The 21,777-nt window shown below is 43.5% G+C and overlaps 1 protein-coding gene across 2 annotated transcripts in view; it reads right to left on the minus strand.

Moving 5' to 3' along the window:
- The window catches only part of GRID2 (glutamate ionotropic receptor delta type subunit 2), a 1,893,008-nt gene that overhangs the window by 397,385 nt on the left and 1,473,846 nt on the right, over window positions 1-21,777 (minus strand). For both annotated transcript variants that reach the window (XR_012754338.1, XM_075351083.1), the window contains exon 11: window positions 19,530-19,842. Coding sequence is in view for 1 of the 2 variants with exons in the window: in XM_075351083.1 (XP_075207198.1) it covers window positions 19,530-19,842 (313 nt within the window). In the remaining variant the exon portion in view is untranslated. The remainder of the gene's footprint in view (window positions 1-19,529; window positions 19,843-21,777) is intronic.

The raw sequence follows: 21,777 nt of genomic DNA on the forward strand, positions 1-21,777 counted from the left end.
ACCGTCCCCAGCATGACACCGGGGTAGGTAGATAAAGTCTTTGCTGACCCATGACTTGTTCATCTTGGCTTCTTTTAAAAACAATGTAAGCAAGGGTTACTCCAAGCGGAGTCTCCCTTTTTTTCCAAAAATTGTGCCCCACACACACCCACCCATTCAGTGGCAGCACTTGTGCCCTAGTTGTACACTTCACAGCTAGATTTGCATCAAGCACATTCAAAAATACGCCATAATTAACCGTCCCCAGCATGACACCGGGGTAGGTAGATAAAGTCTTTGCTGACCCATGACTTGTTCATCTTGGCTTCTTTTAAAAACAATGTAAGCAAGGGTTACTCCAAGCGGAGTCTCCCTTTTTTCCAAAAATTGGGCCACACAGACACCCACCCCATCAGTGGCAGCACTTGGGCCCTAGTTGCAAAACAGGATGTTTTGATTTGCATCAAGCACATTCAAAAATACGCCATAATTAACCGTCCCCAGCATGACACCGGGGTAGGTAGATAAAGTCTTTGCTGACCCATGACTTGTTCATCTTGGCTTCTTTTAAAAACAATGTAAGCAAGGGTTACTCCAAGCGGAGTCTCCCTTTTTTCCAAAAATTGTGCCCCACACACACCCACCCATTCAGTGGCAGCACTTGTGCCCTAGTTGTACACTTCACAGCTAGATTTGCATCAAGCACATTCCAAATCCACAAGCATTTACTCTCCCCAGGATGACACAGGGGTTGTAAATTCCTTATGGATCCATGACTTGTTCATTTTGATGAACGTCAGTCTGTCCACATTGTCACTGGACAGACGCGTGCGCTTATCTGTCAGCACACACCCAGCAGCACTGAAGACTCGTTCAGAGACAACGCTGGCAGCTGGACACGACAAAATCTCCAAGGCGTAAGTTGATAGCTCTGGCCATTTTTCTAGGTTTGAAGCCCAAAAGGAGCAAGGCTCCAGTTGCACAGTCATGGCATCGATGTTCATTTGTAGATACTCCTGTATCATCCTCTCCAGCCGTTGACTATGTGTCAGACTTGTTGTCTCTGGTGGCCTTGCAAAGGAGGGTCTAAAAAAATTATGAAAAGATTCCATAAAATTGCTGTTACCAGCACCAGATACGGTCCTACTGGTACGTGTAGACTGTTGAAGATGACGAAACCGTCCCATGTTTGTCAAGTTACAACTGGGAGATTCACTCCCTGCACCTGCACGGTTGTTTGGTGGAAAAGCGGATCTAAGATCGAGTAACAGCTTCTACTGATACTCTTGCATACGTGCGTCCCTTTCTATGGCTGGAATTATGTCACAAAATTTGGACTTGTACCGGGGATCTAATAGTGTGGCAAGCCAGTAGTCATCATCACTTCTAATTTTGACAATACGAGGGTCATGTTGGAGGTAGTGCAACAAGAAGGCACTCATGTGTCTTGCGCAGCCATGCGGACCAAGTCCACGCTGTGTTTGTGGCATAGAGGTGCTAACCGTTCTTTCGTCCTCTGACATCTCCCCCCAACCTTTCAACTGAAATTTGACCAAGGTCTCCCTCATCTGCTGAGTCTTCCATGTCCATGGACAGTTCGTCCTCCATTTCTTAATGTCCTCCTGCACCTTCCTCAACATCTCGCCTGCTACCATGCGCCCTTGTTGATCCATGTCCCCCATGCTCCCATGCCTGGCGCCTTGGTGATGATGAACGTCTGGACCTTGGTGATGTTGTTGTCCCTTGCGCATATGAATCCTCCTGTAGTTCATCCCCTTCCTGTTGTGCCACCCCCTGACTCCGAATAGTGTTTAGCGTGTGTTCCAGCATGTAAATGACTGGAATCGTCATGCTGATAATGGCATTGTCAGCGCTAAACATATTCGTCGCCATGTCGAAACTGTGCAGAAGGGTGCATAGGTCCTTGATCTGAGACCACTCCATCAGGGTGATCTGCCCCACCTCTGCATCTCGTTGGCCCAGGCTATACGTCATGACGTATTGCACCAGGGCTCGGCGGTGCTGCCACAGTCGCTGTAACATGTGGAGAGTTGAATTCCAGCGTGTCGGCACATCGCATTTCAGGCGATGAACCGGCAGGCCGAAAGACTTCTGGAGCGATGCAAGTCGCTCAGCTGCGGCGCTTGAACGGCGGAAGTGAGCAGACAGTTTTTGTGCCCTGTTCAGAAGGCCATCTAGCCCGGGATACTGTGTTAAAAATTGCTGCACGACAAGGTTCAACACGTGAGCCATACAAGGTACGTGTGTCAGCTTGCCCAGGCGAAGGGCCGCACCCAGGTTTGCAGCATTGTCGCACACGGCCTTACCAGGCTGCAGGTTGAGTGGAGACAACCATTTATTAAACTCGGACCGCAGAGCTGACCACAACTCCTCAGCTGTGTGACTCTTATTCCCAAGACATGTCAAGCTAAAGACCGCCTGATGCCGTTGCGCTCTGCTGCCAGCATAGTAATGAGGGGTGCGTGATTCCTTCTGCGCAGTGAGAACGCTGGTGGCCTGACCAGGCAGGCTTGGGGCGGAGGTGGAGGACCCAGATGAGGTGGAGGATGCAGAAGCAGTGGCGGAACTTGGACAGACAGAGGATTGACACACAAGTCGTGGGGACGGCAAGACTTGTGCAGCAGACCCTTCACCATCTATCACCATAGTTACCCAGTGGCCAGTCAGCGACATGTAACGTCCCTGTCTATGCTTACTGGTCCAAGTATCGGTGGTGAAATGCACCCGTTCACACACAGAGTTTCTCAAGGAAGCGGTGATGTTGTGTGCGACATGCTGGTGTAGCGCGGGCACACCTTTCTTAGAGAAGTAGTGGCGACTAGGCATCTGGTACTGAAGCACAGCGACAGACATAAGGTCTCTAAAATCCTGTGTGTCCACTAGGCGGAAAGGCAGCATTTCGGTAGCCAAGAGCTTACAGAGGGATAGAGTCAACCTCTTCGCTTTGTCATGGGTCGCAGGAAGTGGCCTTTTATTTGACCACATCTGAGGGACAGAGATCTGGCTGCTGTGTGTAGACGGTGTTGAGTAGGGTGTCCCTGGAAAAATGCAGCTTTGTGAGGAAAGTGCAGGCGGAGACATGATGTTGCCTTCATCCAAAGTTGGTGCTATCGATGTCTGAGAGAGCTGTACACACTCACTTGTTTCCCCTTCCAAAACAACTGACGACTCACCAAGCAAACTGCCTGTTGCGGTTACAGTGGTGGAAGTTGTGGGTGGAAAAACAGGTGTGACAGCTGTCCCAACAGTCCTAGAAGATGACGAGCGCGCGGATGCACTGGAAGGGGCAGGCGGTGGATGGTTTGCTCCGCTAGGCCGCATTGCAACACGGTGAGCTTCCCACCGGGCCATATGATATTTATTCATGTGACGATTCATGGAAGAAGTTGTCAAACTGCTGAGGTTTTGACCTCTACTAAGAGAACCATGACAAATTTTACATATCACATAATTTGGGCGATCTTTTTCTATGTCAAAAAAGGACCAGGCTAGGCAAGGCTTAGAGGCCATGCGACCTGTTGATCCACCCCGAATAATGCTCAGAGGCAGAGTGGTGGCTGAGGATGCAGTTGTAGACATGCTACCAGTGCTCCAACTCTGTCCAGGAAGGCGCAAGGTAACTTCGTCGTCGGTTGCATCCTCCTCCACCGCCTCTGTTGACCTCCTCGAGTGCCTGACTGGGGGTTGACAGTAGGTGGGATCTAGAACTTCATCATCAATTGTTGTGTTTGCAGTCCCCTCCCCCTCTGACCGAGCCTCTTCTTGCCCTGACCGAATATTTAAGTTGTCATCCCAATCGGGTATCTGTGTCTCATCTTCATCAGAATGTTCCTCATTGTCTATAACCACAGGTGTTACAGTTTGTGACAAAGGGTCAACATTATGCTCAGAAACTTGTTCCTCACGGCCTGAATCCGAGTCACAAAGGTTCTGGGCATCACTGCAGACCATTTCCTGTTCTGTACTCACTGTAGCTTGGGAGCAGACCTCTGATTCCCAGGCTATAGTGTGACTGAACAGCTCTGCAGACTCAGCCATCTCAGTTCCACCATACTGTGCAGGGCTGATGGAGACTTCAGAGCTGGGAGAAGTCAAGTGTGATTGGGATGACAACTCAGAGGACTGGTGTTTTTTGGATGCGGTACTTGAAGTGGCTGAGAGGGCACTTGTTGGACCACTTGAGATCCATTCAAGCATTTTCCTTTTTTGCCCATCATCTACCTTTCTTCCTGTTGTTCGTGTCCGTAAAAAAGGGAGCACATCGGATTGTCCATGGTAAGTAGTAGACATCTTACTTTTGCTGGTAGAGGGTCTATCTTCAGCAGATGATAATGGAGCTTTGCCACCTTCCCCACGGACAAAACCTTTTTTGCCTTTTCCACCACGCCTCTTCCCCTTTCCACCAGCATCTGTCATGTTGCCACTCATGTTGATTGCGACAAGATTGTGGACTGAAAATGTGGTAGTAAAAATTGAGAGGTGGTGTAGATTGCAGTGGTGGTCTAGCTTTATTAACAGCAGAATAATAAAGAATAAATATTCCTGACAATGCAACTACAGGCCTTAAACTGGCAGCAAAAATTGCTAGTCTAATGGCTTAGTTATAATGAGTTGGAGTGTGCAATGCAGGCAGACGCGCTCTGCAAATGTCTTTGCACTAGTGGGACTATAGCAAAGTCCAATAGCCACGTATAGGATGCCACTAGGTACACTGAGTGTTTGCTAGTATAATGGCTTAGTTATAATGAGTTGGAGTGTGCAATGCAGGCAGACGCGCTCTGCAAATGTCTTTGCACTAGTGGGACTATAGCAAAGTCCAATAGCCACGTATAGGATGCCACTAGGTACACTGAGTGTTTGCTAGTATAATGGCTTAGTTATAATGAGTTGGAGTGTGCAATGCAGGCAGACGCGCTCTGCAAATGTCTTTGCACTAGTGGGACTATAGCAAAGTCCAATAGCCACGTATAGGATGCCACTAGGTACACTGAGTGTTTGCTAGTGTAATGGCTTAGTTATAATGAGTTGGAGTGTGCAATGCAGGCAGACGCGCTCTGCAAATGTCTTTGCACTAGTGGGACTATAGCAAAGTCCAATAGCCACGTATAGGATGCCACTAGGTACACTGAGTGTTTGCTAGTATAATGGCTTAGTTATAATGAGTTGGAGTGTGCAATGCAGGCAGACGCGCTCTGCAAATGTTTTTGCACTAGTGGGACTATAGCAAAGTCCAATAGCCACGTATATGATGCCACTAGGTACACTGAGTGTTTGCTAGTGTAATGGCTTAGTTATAATGAGTTGGAGTGTGCAATGCAGGCAGACGCGCTCTGCAAATGTCTTTGCACTAGTGGGACTATAGCAAAGTCCAATAGCCACGTATAGGATGCCACTAGGTACACTGAGTGTTTGCTAGTCTAATGGCTTAGTTATAATGAGTTGGAGTGTGCAATGCAGGCAGACGCGCTCTGCAAATGTCTTTGCACTAGTGGGACTATAGCAAAGTCCAATAGCCACGTATAGGATGCCACTAGGTACACTGAGTGTTTGCTAGTATAATGGCTTAGTTATAATGAGTTGGAGTGTGCAATGCAGGCAGACGCGCTCTGCAAATGTCTTTGCACTAGTGGGACTATAGCAAAGTCCAATAGCCACGTATAGGATGCCACTAGGTACACTGAGTGTTTGCTAGTATAATGGCTTAGTTATAATGAGTTGGAGTGTGCAATGCAGGCAGACGCGCTCTGCAAATGTCTTTGCACTAGTGGGACTATAGCAAAGTCCAATAGCCACGTATAGGATGCCACTAGGTACACTGAGTGTTTGCTAGTCTAATGGCTTAGTTATAATGAGTTGGAGTGTGCAATGCAGGCAGACGCGCTCTGCAAATGTCTTTGCACTAGTGGGACTATAGCAAAGTCCAATAGCCACGTGTAGGATGCCACTAGGTACACTGAGTGTTTGCTAGTATAATGGCTTAGTTATCATGAGTTGGAGTGTGCAATGCAGGCAGACGCGCTCTGCAAATGTCTTTTCACTAGTGGGACTATAGCAAAGTCCAATAGCCACGTATAGGATGCCACTAGGTACACTGAGTGTTTGCTAGTATAATGGCTTAGTTATAATGAGTTGGAGTGTGCAATGCAGGCAGACGCGCTCTGCAAATGTCTTTGCACTAGTGGGACTATAGCAAAGTCCAATAGCCACATATAGGATGCCACTAGGTACACTGAGTGTTTGCTAGTATAATGGCTTAGTTATAATGAGTTGGAGTGTGCAATGCAGGCAGACGCGCTCTGCAAATGTCTTTGCACTAGTGGGACTATAGCAAAGTCCAATAGCCACGTATAGGATGCCACTAGGTACACTGAGTGTTTGCTAGTATAATGGCTTAGTTATAGTGAGTTGGAGTGTGCAATGCAGGCAGACGCGCTCTGCAAATGTCTTTGCACTAGTGGGACTATAGCAAAGTCCAATAGCCACGTATAGGATGCCACTAGGTACACTGAGTGTTTGCTAGTATAATGGCTTAGTTATAATGAGTTGGAGTATGCAATGCAGGCAGACGCGCTCTGCAAATGTCTTTGCACTAGTGGGACTATAGCAAAGTCCAATAGCCACGTACAGGATGCCACTAGGTACACTGAGTGTTTGCTAGTATAATGGCTTAGTTATAATGAGTTAGAGTGTGCAATGCAGGCAGACGCGCTCTGCAAATGTCTTTGCACTAGTGGGACTATAGCAAAGTCCCATAGCCACGTATAGGATGCCACTAGGTACACTGAGTGTTTGCTAGTATAATGGCTTAGTTATAATGAGTTGGAGTGTGCAGAGGACAAGAGGGTACAGTGGCAGGATTGTGGTGCTCTGGGTAGAGGAATGGAAGCCTGCCTTTCTATTCCCTCCTAATGGTGAAATGCAGGGAGGAAATCCCTGACCTTGGCTACACAGACGCTGTTGCTGTTTTCAGGACCTGTCACCTATGGCTCTCTGACCCTGCCGGTTTGAGCCCTTAAAAGGACTGCTATAAAGTGCTCTCCCTAAGCTGTCTAACGCTGTGTATGCAGCGCATACAGCTGTATCGGCGATAGGACTCAGGAGGACGGAGCTGCGACAGTGATGTCTGACACCAAAGACGCAGAAGGCAGATAATGGCATCCTGGAAGAAAATGTCCGGTTTTATAATGCAGGGACATGTGACATGGACATCCTATCACACATGCCGTTGCTTCTCTGGCTCAAAGTCCACTTAGCTGTGTGTGTGTCTGGGATTGGCTGACATGCTGGCCCGCCCCACTACACGCGCGCGCTTAGGGAAGGAAGACAAGAAAAAAAAAAAAAAAATGGCGATCGCCATTATAGAAACAGCAGTGATCTGAAGGCGCTGTTCACGCACACTATACACTGAAATGTCATAATAGTGTGATTCACAGAGTGACTTACACTATTACAGCAGAAACCAAGCTAGGATTTAGCTGTTTTTTTGCTGCTAGAACCGTTCTCGAACGTTTCTAGAACTATCGAGCTTTTGCAAAAAGCTCGAGTTCTAGTTCGATCTAGAACAGGCCCCAAAATCACTCGAGCCTAGAACTGGAGAACCTCGAACCGCGAACCGCGCTCAACTCTAGTTAACACTAGAGATGAGCGAACCGGTCGCGGTTCGGCTCGAGGTCAACTCGCCGAACGGGGGTCCCGTTCGAGTTCGGTTCGTCGAACTGAACTCGAACCAATAGGCTATAATGGGAGGCAATCACAAACACATAAAAATGCATGATAAATGTACACAAACAGTTAATAAACATTGCCATAACACTTACCAGTCCTCGCGATCCCTTCTGCACTCTGTCTCCTGCCGCTATTCCATCCGATGATCGCTGAATCCTCCCGGTGACGGCACTGCCAGCAAAGATGCAGGACCTATCGTGACGTCAAAATAGCCATGTGACCAGTCACGTGGCTATTATCTCATTGGCTACAGACTGGTCACATGACTATGACGCGTCATGTAGGACCTGCGAGTGCATCTCTCCGGTACACGGTGCACATATGTGTATCGCCGTGTACCGGCGACATGCTCTAGCACACGGTCGACTCCCCGTTCCGTTAGGGACCGGCTGACACAGCCGGTCATTAACAGAGATCACCGTTGCCATAGCAACGCAGTTAGCGGTGACGTCACCGCTAACCGCGGCTCCGAGAGCACCATTGCTATGGTAACGCGTCTGTCAGCGTTACCGCTGTTACCGCTGACAGCCAGCACTGATCACTCACGGAGTGAAGGCTGCACGCTGCTTCACGATTGTAGTGAGGATTGTAGTGAGGATGAGGTTCCCCAGCCCCAAGTGATGAGCTGGGGAATCTCATCCTCACTACAATCGTCACTACTACTACACTAGTGAGGATTGTAGTGAGGATGAGGTTCCCCAGCCCCAAGTGATGAGCTGGTGAACCTCATCCTTCCTCACTACAATCGTCACTACTACTACACCAGTGAGGATTGTAGTGAGGATGAGGTTCCCCAGCCCCAAGTGATGAGCTGGGGAATCTCATCCTCACTACAATCGTCACTACTACTACACTAGAAAGAAAGAAGACAGAAGAGCAGGATCGTGGAGGGCTGACAGGGGGTAATAAAGATGGAGTCTCTAATGTGTCTGTGTATTTATTTCTATTAAAGTATTTTTTCTCTGTGTGGTGTTTTTTTTTAACCCTTTATTGGAGATTCTTAATGGCCGGGTCAAACGTGCCTGACATTAAGAATCTCTGGCTTAATACTGGCTAGTAAAACAAAGCCAGTATTAACTCATGATTACCCAACAAGCCACCCGGCTCCAGGGCTGTTGGAAGAGTTGGATACAGCGCCAGATGATGGCGCTTCTATGAGAGCGCCATTTTCTGGGACGGCTGCGGACTGAAATCCGCAGCAGAGGCGCCCAGAAACCTCGGGCTAACCTGTGCTGCGGATTCCAATCCCCAGCTGCCTAGTTGTACCCGGCTGGACACAAAAATGGGGCGAAGCCCACGTCATTTGTTTTTTAATTATTTCATGAAATAAGTGAAATAATTAAAAAAAACGGGCTTCCCTATATTTTTGGTTCCCAGCCGGGTACAAATAGGCAACTGGGGGTTGGAGGCAGCCCGTGGCTGCCTGCTGTACCTGGCTAGCATACAAAAATATGGCGAAGCCCACGTCATTTTTTTGGTGGGCAAAAAAATTCTTCATACAGTCCTGGATGGAGTATGCTGAGCCTTGTAGTTCTGCAGCTGCTGTCTGCTTTTCTCCATACAGATAGACAGCATCTGCAGAACTACAAGGCTCAGCATACTCCATCCAGGACTGTATGCAGAAGTTTTTTGCCCCCTGAAAAAATTATGTGGGCTTTGCCATATTTTTGTATGCTAGCCAGGTACAGCAGGCAGGTACGGCTGCCCCCAACCCCCAGTTGCCTATTTGTACCCGGCTGGGAACCAAAAATAAAGGGAAGCCCTTTTTTTATTATTTCATGAATTTCATGAAATAATTAGAAAACAAATGACGTAGGCTTCGCCCCATTTTTGTGTCCAGCCAGGTACAACTAGGCAGCTGGGGATTGGAATCCGCAGCACAGGTTGGCCTGAGCTTTCTGGGCCCCACTGCTGCGAATTGCAGTCTGCAGCCGCCTCAGAAAATGGCATTTTCATAGAAGCGCCATCTTCTGGCGCTGTATCCATCTCTTCCAGCACCTGCCTGCTATACCTGGCTAGCATACAAAAATATGGCGAAGCTCACGTCCTTTTTTTGCAGTTTTTTGGCAAAAAAAATAAAAAATGCTTCCCTGGATTTTCCATTGCCAGTGAAGGTAACACCAAGCAGTGGGGGTTAGCAGCCAGTAGCTGCTTGGATTACCCTTAGCTAGCAATACAAAAAATGCAGCAGGAGCCCATATATATTTTTTTTAATTATTTATTTAAATAACTAAAAATAAAATGGGCTTCCCTGTATTTTGATTGCTGGACATCACAGTGCTGTAAAAATAAATCTTTAAAAAAATGACGTAGCGCTCCGCAGTATTTTTGATTCTCAGCGCAGATAAAGCAGACAGCTATGGGTTAACACCCCCATCTGCCTGCCGTTACCTTGGTTGGCAATCAAAATACAGGGAAGCCCATTAATTTTTTCTATTTAAAAAATAGTTAAAAAAAAAAATGACGTTGGGTCCCCCCATTTTTGATAGCCAGCTAGGGTAAAGCAGACGGCTGTAGCCTGAAAACCACAGCTGGCAGCTTTACCGTGGTTGGGGATCCAATGTGGAGGTCCCCTCAGGCTCTTTTTTATAATTATTTTATAAATATTAATAATTACACAATAAAAGTAGGTGCCCCCCCAAATTGGATCACCAGCCAAGGTAAAGTGGACAGCTGTGGTCTGGTATTCTCAGGGTGGGAAGGTCCATAGTTATTGGGCCTTCACAGCCTAAAAATAGCAGGCTGCAGGCACCCCAGACGTGGCGCATCCACTAGATGCGCCAATCCTGGCGCTTCACCCCAGCTCATCCCGTGCCCTGGTGCAGTGGCAAACGGGGTAATAAATCGGGTTGATACTAGCTGTAAAGTCACCTGAGATCAAGCCCAGCAGTTTGTGATGTCATGGCGTCTATTAGATACCCAACATCATAAACTGTCAGTACTAACAAAAAAAAAAAAAAATCGACAAAAGAAATTTATTTGAAAAAACAGTCCCCAAAACATTTCCTCTTTCACCAATTTATTGTAAGAAAAAAAATAAAGGGGTCCCACGATGACTCTGGACCGTCTAGAATATGGGGGGGAGACACTCAGGGAACGTATCCCCCATTTTCTAGGAGTGCGGACCCTTCATGTGAGGAGTGTGGGTGCAATGAATCTGCACTCACTCTTCTCGGGTCCACAGCAGCAGAGTCCATGTCGTAATGGTTGCTACCAAAGCTGCAATACCCTGCTCATAAGGTAAGGGCATGCCTAATCAGGAGAACTACTGTAGAGGAAGCTCTGCTCACTGGTATATAGGTGCTCAGAGGTAATAATAGATAAAATTAGTGATTAACCTTGGCACTCTAAATCTCCCAGACTAAGTCAGTAAGTCAAAACGGATAGTAATGCAAAATCACTCTTTATTGGTCTGTATTAAGAAAAAAAAAATTTTCATAAGCATATATGTTTTTGTCCAAAACAAGTTACAAATGACGTTTCGGCCTGAGCCTTCGTCAGATTGGACTTATCTGCATGTAATCATGAAAAATGACAATAATCAGTATCACATAAGAGTGAGAGAACAATAACATAAACTCGAACAATGTAGAGGTACAATTGGGATGCAGCAAAAAAATTGCAACACAGCAAGAAATGAAACACATGATACAAATGTCATAATACAGTACAAGGACAATATAGAAATGACAAATATGGGGTCAGAGTAGGCTTAGACAGCTCTGGTACGAAAGAGATGTCAATCATAAAGTAACATGTGCAGTAGGTGTAGAGCTACAGTATACATGGCAGAGCTAATGGGTAGACCGACCATAGAAAAAGAACGGAGAAAAAGTGGAGAAAAAGTGGAGAAAAAGTGGAGAAAAAGTGGAGAAAAAAATGGATAAAAAGTGGAGAAAAAGTGGAGAAAAAGTGGAGAAAAAGTGGAGAAAAAAATGGAGAAAAAGTGGAGAAAAAGTGGAGAAAAAATGGAGAAAAAGTGGAGAAAAAAATGGATAAAAAGTGGAGAAAAAGTGGAGAAAAAAATGGATAAAAAATGGAGAAAAAAGTGGAGAAAAAGTGGAGAAAAAGTGGAGAAAAAAGTGGAGAAAAAGTGGAGAAAAAGTGGAGAAAAAGTGGAGAAAAAGTGGAGAAAAAAGTTGAGAAAAAGTGGAGAAAAAGTGGAGAAAAAATGGAGAAAAAATGGAGGAAAAAATGGAGAAAAAAATGGAGAAAAAGTGGAGAAAAAGTGGAGAAACAGTGGAGAAAAAGTGGAGAAAAAGTGGAGAAACAGTGGAGAAAAAATGGGGGAAAAAATGGAGAAAAAAATGGAGAAAAAGTGGAGAAAAAGTAGAGAAAAAGTAGAGAAAAAGTGGAGAAAAAGTGGAGAAAAAAATGGAGAAAAAATGGAGAAAAAAGTGGAGAAAAAGTGGAGAAAAAGTGGAGAAAAAGTGGAGAAAAAAAATGGAGAACAAGTGGAGAAAAAGTGGAGAAAAAGTGGAGAAAAAGTGGAGAAAAAAATGGATAAAAAATGGAGAAAAAAGTGGAGAAAAAAATGGAGAAAAAGTGGAGAAAAAGTGGAGAAAAAGTGGAGAAAAAGTGGAGAAAAAAATGGATAAAAAATGGAGAAAAAATGGAGAAAAAAATGGAGAAAAAGTGGAGAAAAAGTGGAGAAAAAGTGGAGAAAAAGTGGAGAAAAAAATGGATAAAAAATGGAGAAAAAAGTGGAGAAAAAGTGGAGAAAAAATGGAGGAAAAAATGGAGAAAAGAGAAAAAGTGGAGAAAAAGTAGAGAAAAAGTAGAGAAAAAGTGGAGAAAAAGTGGAGAAAAAAATGGAGAAAAAATGGAGAAAAAAGTGGAGAAAAAGTGGAGAAAAAGTGGAGAAAAAGTGGAGAAAAAAATGGAGAAAAAGTGGAGAAAAAGTGGAGAAAAAGTGGAGAAAAAGTGGAGAAAAAGTGGAGAAAAAAATGGATAAAAAATGGAGAAAAAAGTGGAGAAAAAAATGGAGAAAAAGTGGAGAAAAAGTGGAGAAAAAGTGGAGAAAAAGTGGAGAAAAAAATGGAGAAAAAATGGAGAAAAAATGGAGAAAAAAATGGAGAAAAAGTGGAGAAAAAGTGGAGAAAAAGTGGAGAAAAAGTGGAGAAAAAAATGGATAAAAAATGGAGAAAAAAGTGGAGAAAAAGTGGAGAAAAAGTGGAGAAAAAGTGGAGCACCCTTTGGTGCCTTTCATGTGGCACTAAGGGGTGCTTAGCTTTGTATTTAGCCAAAAAAATGAAAAAAAAAATGACGTAGGGTTCCCCCTAGTTTTGTAGCCAGCTAGGGTAAAGCAGACGGCTGCAGCCTGCAGACCACAGCTGGCAACCTCACCTTGGCTGGTAATCCAAAACTGAGGGCACCCCACGCTGTTATTTTAAATTAAATAAATAATTTAAAAAAAAAAAAACACGTAGGGGTCCCCCAAAATTGGATCACCAGCCAAGGTAAAGCAGACAGCTGGGGCCTGATATTCTCAGACTAGGGAGGTCCATGGTTATTGGACTCTCCCCAGCCTAAAAATAGCAGGCCGCAGCCGCCCCAGAAGTGGCGCATCCATTAGATGCGCCAATCCTGGTGCTTCGCCCCAGCTCATCCCGCGCCCTGGTGCGGTGGCAAACGGGGTAATATATGGGGTTAATACCAGATGTGTAATGTCACCTGGCATCAAGCCCTGGGGTTGGTGAGGTCAGGCGTCTATCAGATACCCAACATCACCAACCCAGTCAGTAATAAAAAAAAATAGACGACAAACACATTTTTATTTGAAAAAACACTCCCCAAAACATTCCCTCTTTAACCAATTTATTAGAATGAAAAACAAATCCAGGTCTGGTGTAATCCAAGGGGTTGCCATGACGATCCACACTGTCCCAGTCAATGAAGAGCAGGATGTTCCCCATTGGCTGGGAGAGCAGTGCAGTGACCTGAGCTAAGATCAATGGGTCAGCCCAGGTCACTGCAGGACATGACAAGTGCTGCTGTCAGGAGCGAGGTACATTACCTGCGCTGATCTCCAGCACACTGACAGCCCCTGTCACTGAGTTCAATGACCGCCGCCTTCACACCAAGTATCGCGAGAGGCCCGTGATGTCACCGCTAGTCAGTCTCGGGTTGGAAGCGAGAGGTGATGTGACAAGCGGCGGCCATGGAGGACAGTGACAGCGCTGAGGTCGGGATGGCGGGACTTCATCACCGCAGGTAAGCCGAGCGGGACCGTGTGTGTGTGTGTGTGTGTGTGTATATATGTGTACATGCCGCGGGCAGGAGGGGGCGGAGCGAGCTGAGCGGGGAAGTGTGGGCTTCCTGCACGTAACTAAGATAAACATCGGGTTACTAACCAAAGCGCTTTGCTTGGATACCCGATGTTTATCTTGGTTACCAGCTTCTGGCAGGCTGCCAGCGATGGCTCCTGCACACTGTAGCTGTAAAAAGCCCTGCTTTTTGCTGCTAGAACCGTTCTCGAACGTATCTAGAACTATCGAGCTTTTGCAAAAAGCTCGAGTTCTAGTTCGATCTCGAACAGCCCCCAAAATCACTCGAGCCTAGAACTGGAGAACCTCGAACCACGAACCGCGCTCAACTCTAGTTAACACAAAGCATTTATGTAGTAATTTATTTAATTCATTTATCAGTCACCTTTCCTTAATTTGTGCATTTTTTTGTATACTCTTGTTTTAAACTTTCAAGCATTTTATACTAGTGAGATAAACATCTAATCACAGTCCTTGAATTTATTTTAGGAAGGTTTCTCCAATATAATAATTAATCATATATTCATAGAATAGGGGGAATAACTTACTGATCACTGGGGTCTGACTGCTGAAACCCACATCAATCCCTCAGATGAAACATCACAGAATCTCTTCTAAATGGAGTGGAAGTTGAGCATGCGCTCTTTAACTCTATTGATTGTTTATGGGACTGCGAGACAAAGACAAGTATAGTGTTCAACTTTTTCCAGTAGTTCCACATAAATGGAAGGAGTTGAGTCCTCTATGCTCGACTTTTGGTTCATTCAGATAAGACTCTGCAGAAACTAGAACCACTGCTATCATAAAAGAGGTTGAGAGGGGCATGTAATGTCATGTTTGCCGAGCTCTTTGTAGCAATTGCATGGACACAGCTCCTGTGCCTGCATGATCACCATGACAAAGCATTGCATCCAAGGTTGGGAAGTTCCCTCCAAATAGGATGTGAAGGGGTTAAAAGTAATTTGTCTTCCCAATTTTACACATTGGTCAGTTACAGATGGTCATATTTATTTAAGTGGAATGGAATTCTACTCAAATTTTACAAACATCCGTATTCTTAATAATAATGATTCTCCTAATTCTCTATGAAGAAATTTAAAAAAATAGCAACCAGCTCTATACAATTCTACCGTAGATAGTGAAAAGTTACTCATTAGGCCTTGGACATCCTGGCATGTCAAAATGTTGTGAAAGCATCACCACTGTACATAGAAACATCTGAGACCTTGTTGTACCTGGAAATCACATGCTTGAGTGAAAATTCCAGAAATGTGGAATGTGACAGTGGAAAGAAGATCTACACAGGACTGGATGGCGAGCATCAGCGATGACCTGAAAGGTTAGTGGTGAGGTTTTTTTCATATATATCTCATCGTTCTTATACTCTGCAGTCCTGAGACTCCATAACATAATAAAAATTCAAATGTAGCAAACCAAATTTTCTGGGAAAATCTACATGTTTTGGCACATACAAAACTCATCAAATCTGCTTATCTCTAGTTACAATGTATCAATAAAAGATATTCTGTCTGAACTATACATATAAAATCTTTCATGAGTGTTATACTCTGGACTAAAGGGTGCTTAACACGTTGCAACATCGCTAGCTATTGCTAGCGATGTCGCGACCGATAGCACCCGCCCCCCTCGGTGGTACGATATGTGGTGATCGCTGCCGTAATCAACATTATCGCTACGGCAGCGTCACACGCACTTACCTTGTCAGCGACGTCGCTGTGACCGCCGAACAATCCCTCCTTCAAGTGAAAGGTGCGTTCGGCGTCATAGCGACATCACTGCTGTGTCACTGAGCGGCCGGCCAATAGAAGCGGAGGGGTGGAGATGAGCGGGACATAACATCCCGCCCACCTCCTTCCTTCCACATTGCCAGTGGAGGCAGGTAGGGAGATGTTCGTCGCTCCTGCGGTGTCACACATAGCGATGTGTGATGCCGCAGGAAAGACACACAACATCGTACCTGTCGCTGCAGTGATATTAAGGAAATGAGCAACGTGTCAACGAGCAACGATTTTTCACGTTTTTGTGCTCATTGATCGTCGCTCATTTGTGTTACACGCTGCAATGTCGGTAATGGCGCCGGATGTGCGTCACTACCGACGTGACCCCGACTATATATTGTTACCGATATCGCAGCGTGTAAAGCACCCTTAAGGGGTCTTAGCAAGGTTGTTAGCAAATGATAGAGCATAGATAGATAGATGAATAGATGATAGATACAGTAGATAAATATGAGATAAATAGGTAGATAGATATGAGATAGATAGATAGATAGATACTGTAGATAGATAGATAGATAGATAGATAGATAGATAGATAGATAGATAGATAGATATTTTACTCTCTATAGGGCAAGCAAGGCTTTGTGGAATGTCTTCATTAAAAAAATCTATTGACAATGATATTATGCAACTCATAAGTCTTACAATTCTCAGGCAAATAAAAAAAAGATTTAAGTCAAGAAGAAGAAAAAACTGCAATTACATTGTGTGTCTGTCACTTTCAATTATTCTACTATTCCCGTGTGGTCTTGCGTCAGTAAACAGTAGAGATTTAGCAAATAAAGTTTGTGTTACATTTAAACTGAAAATGAAATATTAGGTGACAATACTAATGAAAGTATTTCGATACCAAACTGATATTTGGTAGCCTAATGGGACTTTATGATTAGATCTCCACACTATACAGTAGAGTTCTCTGAGTAGTTGTCCTATTTCATTTTCTGTTGTTTTTTTCCCCCTCAGACTGAAGTGTCATATTTCAGATTATAAACCTGCTGTTATCTTTTCTCATATCAGATAAACATGCAGGGAAAATGAAGAGAAGAAACAATTATGTTAGCACTAGAGTTCCAAGCAAACACCTTCGAGGTACAACCAGAGGAGGTTTAGATATTATAAATCAACTGACATGAAGGAAGTAGAAATATTTCACAGATGTAGTTATATATTATACACATGTATACTGTATATATATATATATATATATATATATATATATATATATATATATATACATATACTGTATATATTTCTTTAAATTCCAAAAATCTTGGAGAACAAAGTACAGATCTTTTGTGCATGAAGAATTCTGCCAATCATTTTCAAGTAATCCCAGGCAGGTGATGTTTAGATCATAGCTCTGAAAGGGCCATGTCCTCATATCCAGACCTGATAGTTCTTTAACATATTTACTGTATGTTTGGGGTTGTTGTCCTTCTGCAGAATAAATGTAGAACTAATCAGATGCCTCCTTAATTATATTATATAGTGTTTAATTATCTATTTATCAGCATTGAGAACACAATCTTGACTAATTCTCTTACTCAATTTGCTGAAATACAGCCCAAAAGCTTACAAAGAACCTCCATCATGTTTCATTATTGCCTAGAAACACTCATTATTGTACCGCTCTGCATCTTGAACAAACTGCTTATTTATACAGCTAATTATTTCACATTTTTACTCATCAAACAAGAGCACCTGCTGCATTCACTGTACTCTAATTTCGATGTTTTCATTCATAGCTGTGTCACTTGGCATTGTTTTCATGTGAAAATATGTTTTTTGGACACAAATATTCCATAAAGATCATTTCTTGCCAGACTTTGACAATCAGTATATGGTTGTAGGTTTCTGTCTTTAATCTGCTGCACTAACTTTTCTCTGCATCTAGAGTCCTCAATGTTGCCCCTTTCTTGATGTTCCCAATGCTGAGAAATACAGGCAGATACTTATCCATCCTGCAATACCATCAGGGAGACATGTAGTGTGTCATCCCAGCGTTGTCGCTTCAGCCTCAGGGATGCCACAGGGTCATCTTCTGTATATGGCAGACAGGTAAGTCAGATTTTGTATGTGTCGTGACGCCACTCACGCCTTGTGGTCAGGAATATGGATGACCGCCACTGCAGATTTTATGAGCATCTGGGGTTGATGGGGTCTGCAGTCAGATGGTGTGGCCTCCCGTGAGTAAAGCAGGGGCTCAGGTGTGTAGAATAACGGGTCCAAAATAACTCAGGCAGAGTCCAAAAGTCATTTAACTGATTTTTACTCACAGATGTTAAGGTGAGCTGACCCGGGCGTTGCTGTGATGAACCAGGTAGGACCAGGGGCTCCTTCAGGCCAGTCTGAGGGTAACAGGTTAGCTCGCCTTCCTAGCACTTCTTTGTTCGGATAATCCCCTGACTTAAAGTACCAAGGGGGTCTATCCAGGGAGTCGCTACTGCCTTTTCTCCCCTTTTTGGACCATTTGCCGGCAGCGTGGGATGGCTTCTAGCTCTGTCTCCTTATGGGTCCCTGCGTTGCTGCTGGGGCTCGGACTCTATGTGGTTGGTGAGGTACTTGTAGTTCCCCTCACCGGCAGGTTTAGCAGATAGTTAAACTTGAGTTTACTCTAGGGACCTGTACCCCATACATGCCTAGTCACCAGGAGCACCTCTTCTTCTGACTACCCGGTGACCGTTCTCCCCCGCCAACTGTCACTATACCACGCAGGGTCTGACTAGTGGCAGTCCACTACCAGACTGGCTCTCCTTCTCTTCCTTACAACCTCTGCACTTTAGCTCCCAGCCCCTCCACTCCACCTCTTGATGAGATTTGAAAGCTAGCCCCACTCTGGAGACTACCCAAGGCTCCCCTCTAAAGGTGTGGGAGACCTGGTTGCTATGTGTCTGTGCATACACACCTCATTCTGGCCTTTAGGACTAACTGGAAGTACTGTCCCAGCATGGGTGCAGTACTCAGTGGTGCCTGACCGGGTCAGGGGCGCCAAATTGGCATTAAAATTTATGATACTAGAAGACAACAATCCCAAAAATAGATCATATGTAATTAAGAACTAGGAATTTCACAAGCCTATATCCACAGAAGATCTCTGATTAGTTCCTCAACATGTTGCGAACAACCTCTCAGCCAAGTTCCTTCAAGAACTGCGGTCAAATGTACCTAGAAGAATTAATGCTGTGATGATTTTTAAGGTAAAGGGTGGTCAAACCACGTAGATATTTGATTTTGATTTATCTTTTGTTCACTCACTTTGTATTTTATTAAATCGAAAAAAAATAAACATTTAACTCTTACATTTTTTAACGCATTCTTACTTTGCAGCATTTTTTAATACCTGCCTAAACATTTGCACATTATGCTACATAAAGAAGTTTATGTACAAATATGTTTATGTGTCGAAAAAATCGTGTGTAAAAATGTTGCAAAGTTTTAAAAAATAGAAGTGGATATCAAATCACTATTTCGTGTGACCGCCCTTGGTCTTCAAAACAACATAAAAAAAATCAATTCTTCTAGGAACACTTGCACACAGTTTTTGAAGTAACTCAGGAGGGAGGTTGTTCCAAACATGTTGGAGAACGAACCACAGATATTCTGTGGATATAGGTGTGCAGAAATCCTTCGGTCTCTTTCAACAATGTGAAGTCTATACATTTCAAATCTTGTTCAATATAAGCTACACTAGATTATTAGAGACTTTAACATATTTTATATAAAAAGAAGTCAAACGTACCTTGTTGAACAAACGATCCATACACAAACCACATGGAGTTGTACAGTGTTGTAGACGTCATAGACCCCATCTGCAGACGTGGAGGATTAAGCCAGTTTAATAGGTAGACCAGAAGACCTACCAACAGAACAGTCCCAGCAATACAGGCCCACAAAGATAGATCAAATGGTGCTAAGCAGGCAAACATGTCCACAGTTCTCTCAGCTTTTTTCAACAGAACTCCCACAGAGTAATCCATATAGCGAGTTGTGAAGTCTACTACATTCTCACGGTCAGGAGTGATAGTCAAGGCAGAAATCCCTATGTCAGCTCTCTAAAGAAAAATAAAAGAGAATAAATATTAACACTTTTTTGTCACAATGAAAAGTATTCAAAAAGATAAACATCATAAATATACACATTATATAAATATTTTTGAATTGTTTTACATGAGTTTAGTTAAAATGTCAAATTAACTTTCCTTAACAATATTTTACCAGTGAAAATATTATTGATTATAACTATAAAAATAATTAACATACTATTTAAAGCACAATTTTGTAAAATAAAGTAAAGTAATTGCTGTAACAATGTTGTAATACTAATTAATTGAAACCTTTGGTAAAGAAATCCACTTGACGTTTTCTGCTAATTAGATTTCGGTTCTCCTCCCTATCTGTGATTCCCCAGACCCTCTACTTGCATCCATTCTGTGAATGACCTGCCTTCTATGTTTGAAATCTCAGCCTGACTTTCAAAGATCAGAAGCAGGCAGAGGAAATGGGGATCGCAAACAATGCGGAGAAACCTGCCCTATTTCCAGTTGACTAATAGGTCTCTCTCATATGTGCACAAAGGCTTTTCAAACCACGTTTATTCTCAAACACCACAGCATTTCAGAGTAAAACCAACTTGGCCTCAATGGCTCAGCCAAGCTCTGATTTATGCTGCCCATGATTAAGGCCCCATAAATTTGATTTGTACATCATGGGTCATGTCCCTGCCTTTGATATGGGCTCGTACGCCGAGCCCGCATCTTTCCCTGCACATGTCAGCTTAGTTAATCAACAGACATGTGCCTCTAACTATTGCAGGGGGAGCGGCACTCCAATCATAGCTTTTAACCAATGGTAGCTGTCAATTTCTGACAGTCGCATTTAAAGTGCCTCGGCAAGAGAGTGTTCTGATCTCTCATCGTTGCTCCCACTATGTGATCACTTGACCTTAATGAGTTGTCAGCTGACTGGACCTGTGTCTCTCATCTCAGTACTCCTATGAACGCTAGCCATGACCGGTGTTTATAGGACACTGTGATTTCTTCTATACTGCTGTATACAGCATTGCTATGCTGTGGCATTGATATATATATATAGAACAATTGATCAGAATATTGCAGATTCAAGTCCCCTAAGGGGATTATTAAGTACAAACAAAGTAGAAAAAAAAGTCCTGAAAAAACTGAAAAAAATATAAAAGTTCAAGTCACCCCTTTTTACCATATTAATAATTAAGAAATAAAAAAATACATATATTTGCATTCGCAAACGTCCAATCTCTTAAAATATAAAATATATTATTCTGATCGATTAATGGCGTAATGAGAAAAACAAAATTAGAATGTCAGAATTGCAGTTTTTTCGCTGCTGCAACAAAATAAAAAAATGATCAAAACATATTTATATCCCCAAAACGTATATTAATAAAAATAAGTTCACCACCTCAAACTAAAACTATATACTATCTAATTGTACTGGCCTGGAGAATAATACTGCCAGGTAGTTTTTATAGTAAAATGAACTCTAGAAATAATCCCCTCTCTTCAAAAAATTACAGAATTGTACCTTTTTTCAATATTTCGCCACACTTGGAATTTTTTTCGCACTTACCATTACAAAATATGATCAAATAGATAGTGTAATTCAAAACAACTAATCCCGCAAAAAAAATAAGCCCTCACACGGCTATATTGACGGAAAAAAAAGGGGGGGGGATAAAGGGGGTGAATAAACAAAAGCACAAAAATTAAAAATTGGACGATCTTTAAAAAGTCAAGAGGTCTTTGACAGGTGTTATTCTTATTTACAAAATACTGTAACACTTAGAGATACTGAAGCATGAGCGCTTATAGGTGTTGCTTCATCAGAGACCAGCTTTTCACAAATGTTTCGATCTAGTCAATTCCACTGTTGTAGGGAAATGTAAGATGACTTGGCAGCCATTTAGATAGATGGAAATGCTGATTATAACCTTTCTACTTTTTGTACAGTAG

This window comes from Anomaloglossus baeobatrachus, chromosome 1 (genome assembly GCF_048569485.1).
Source record: "Anomaloglossus baeobatrachus isolate aAnoBae1 chromosome 1, aAnoBae1.hap1, whole genome shotgun sequence".
NCBI lineage: Eukaryota > Metazoa > Chordata > Amphibia > Anura > Aromobatidae > Anomaloglossus > Anomaloglossus baeobatrachus.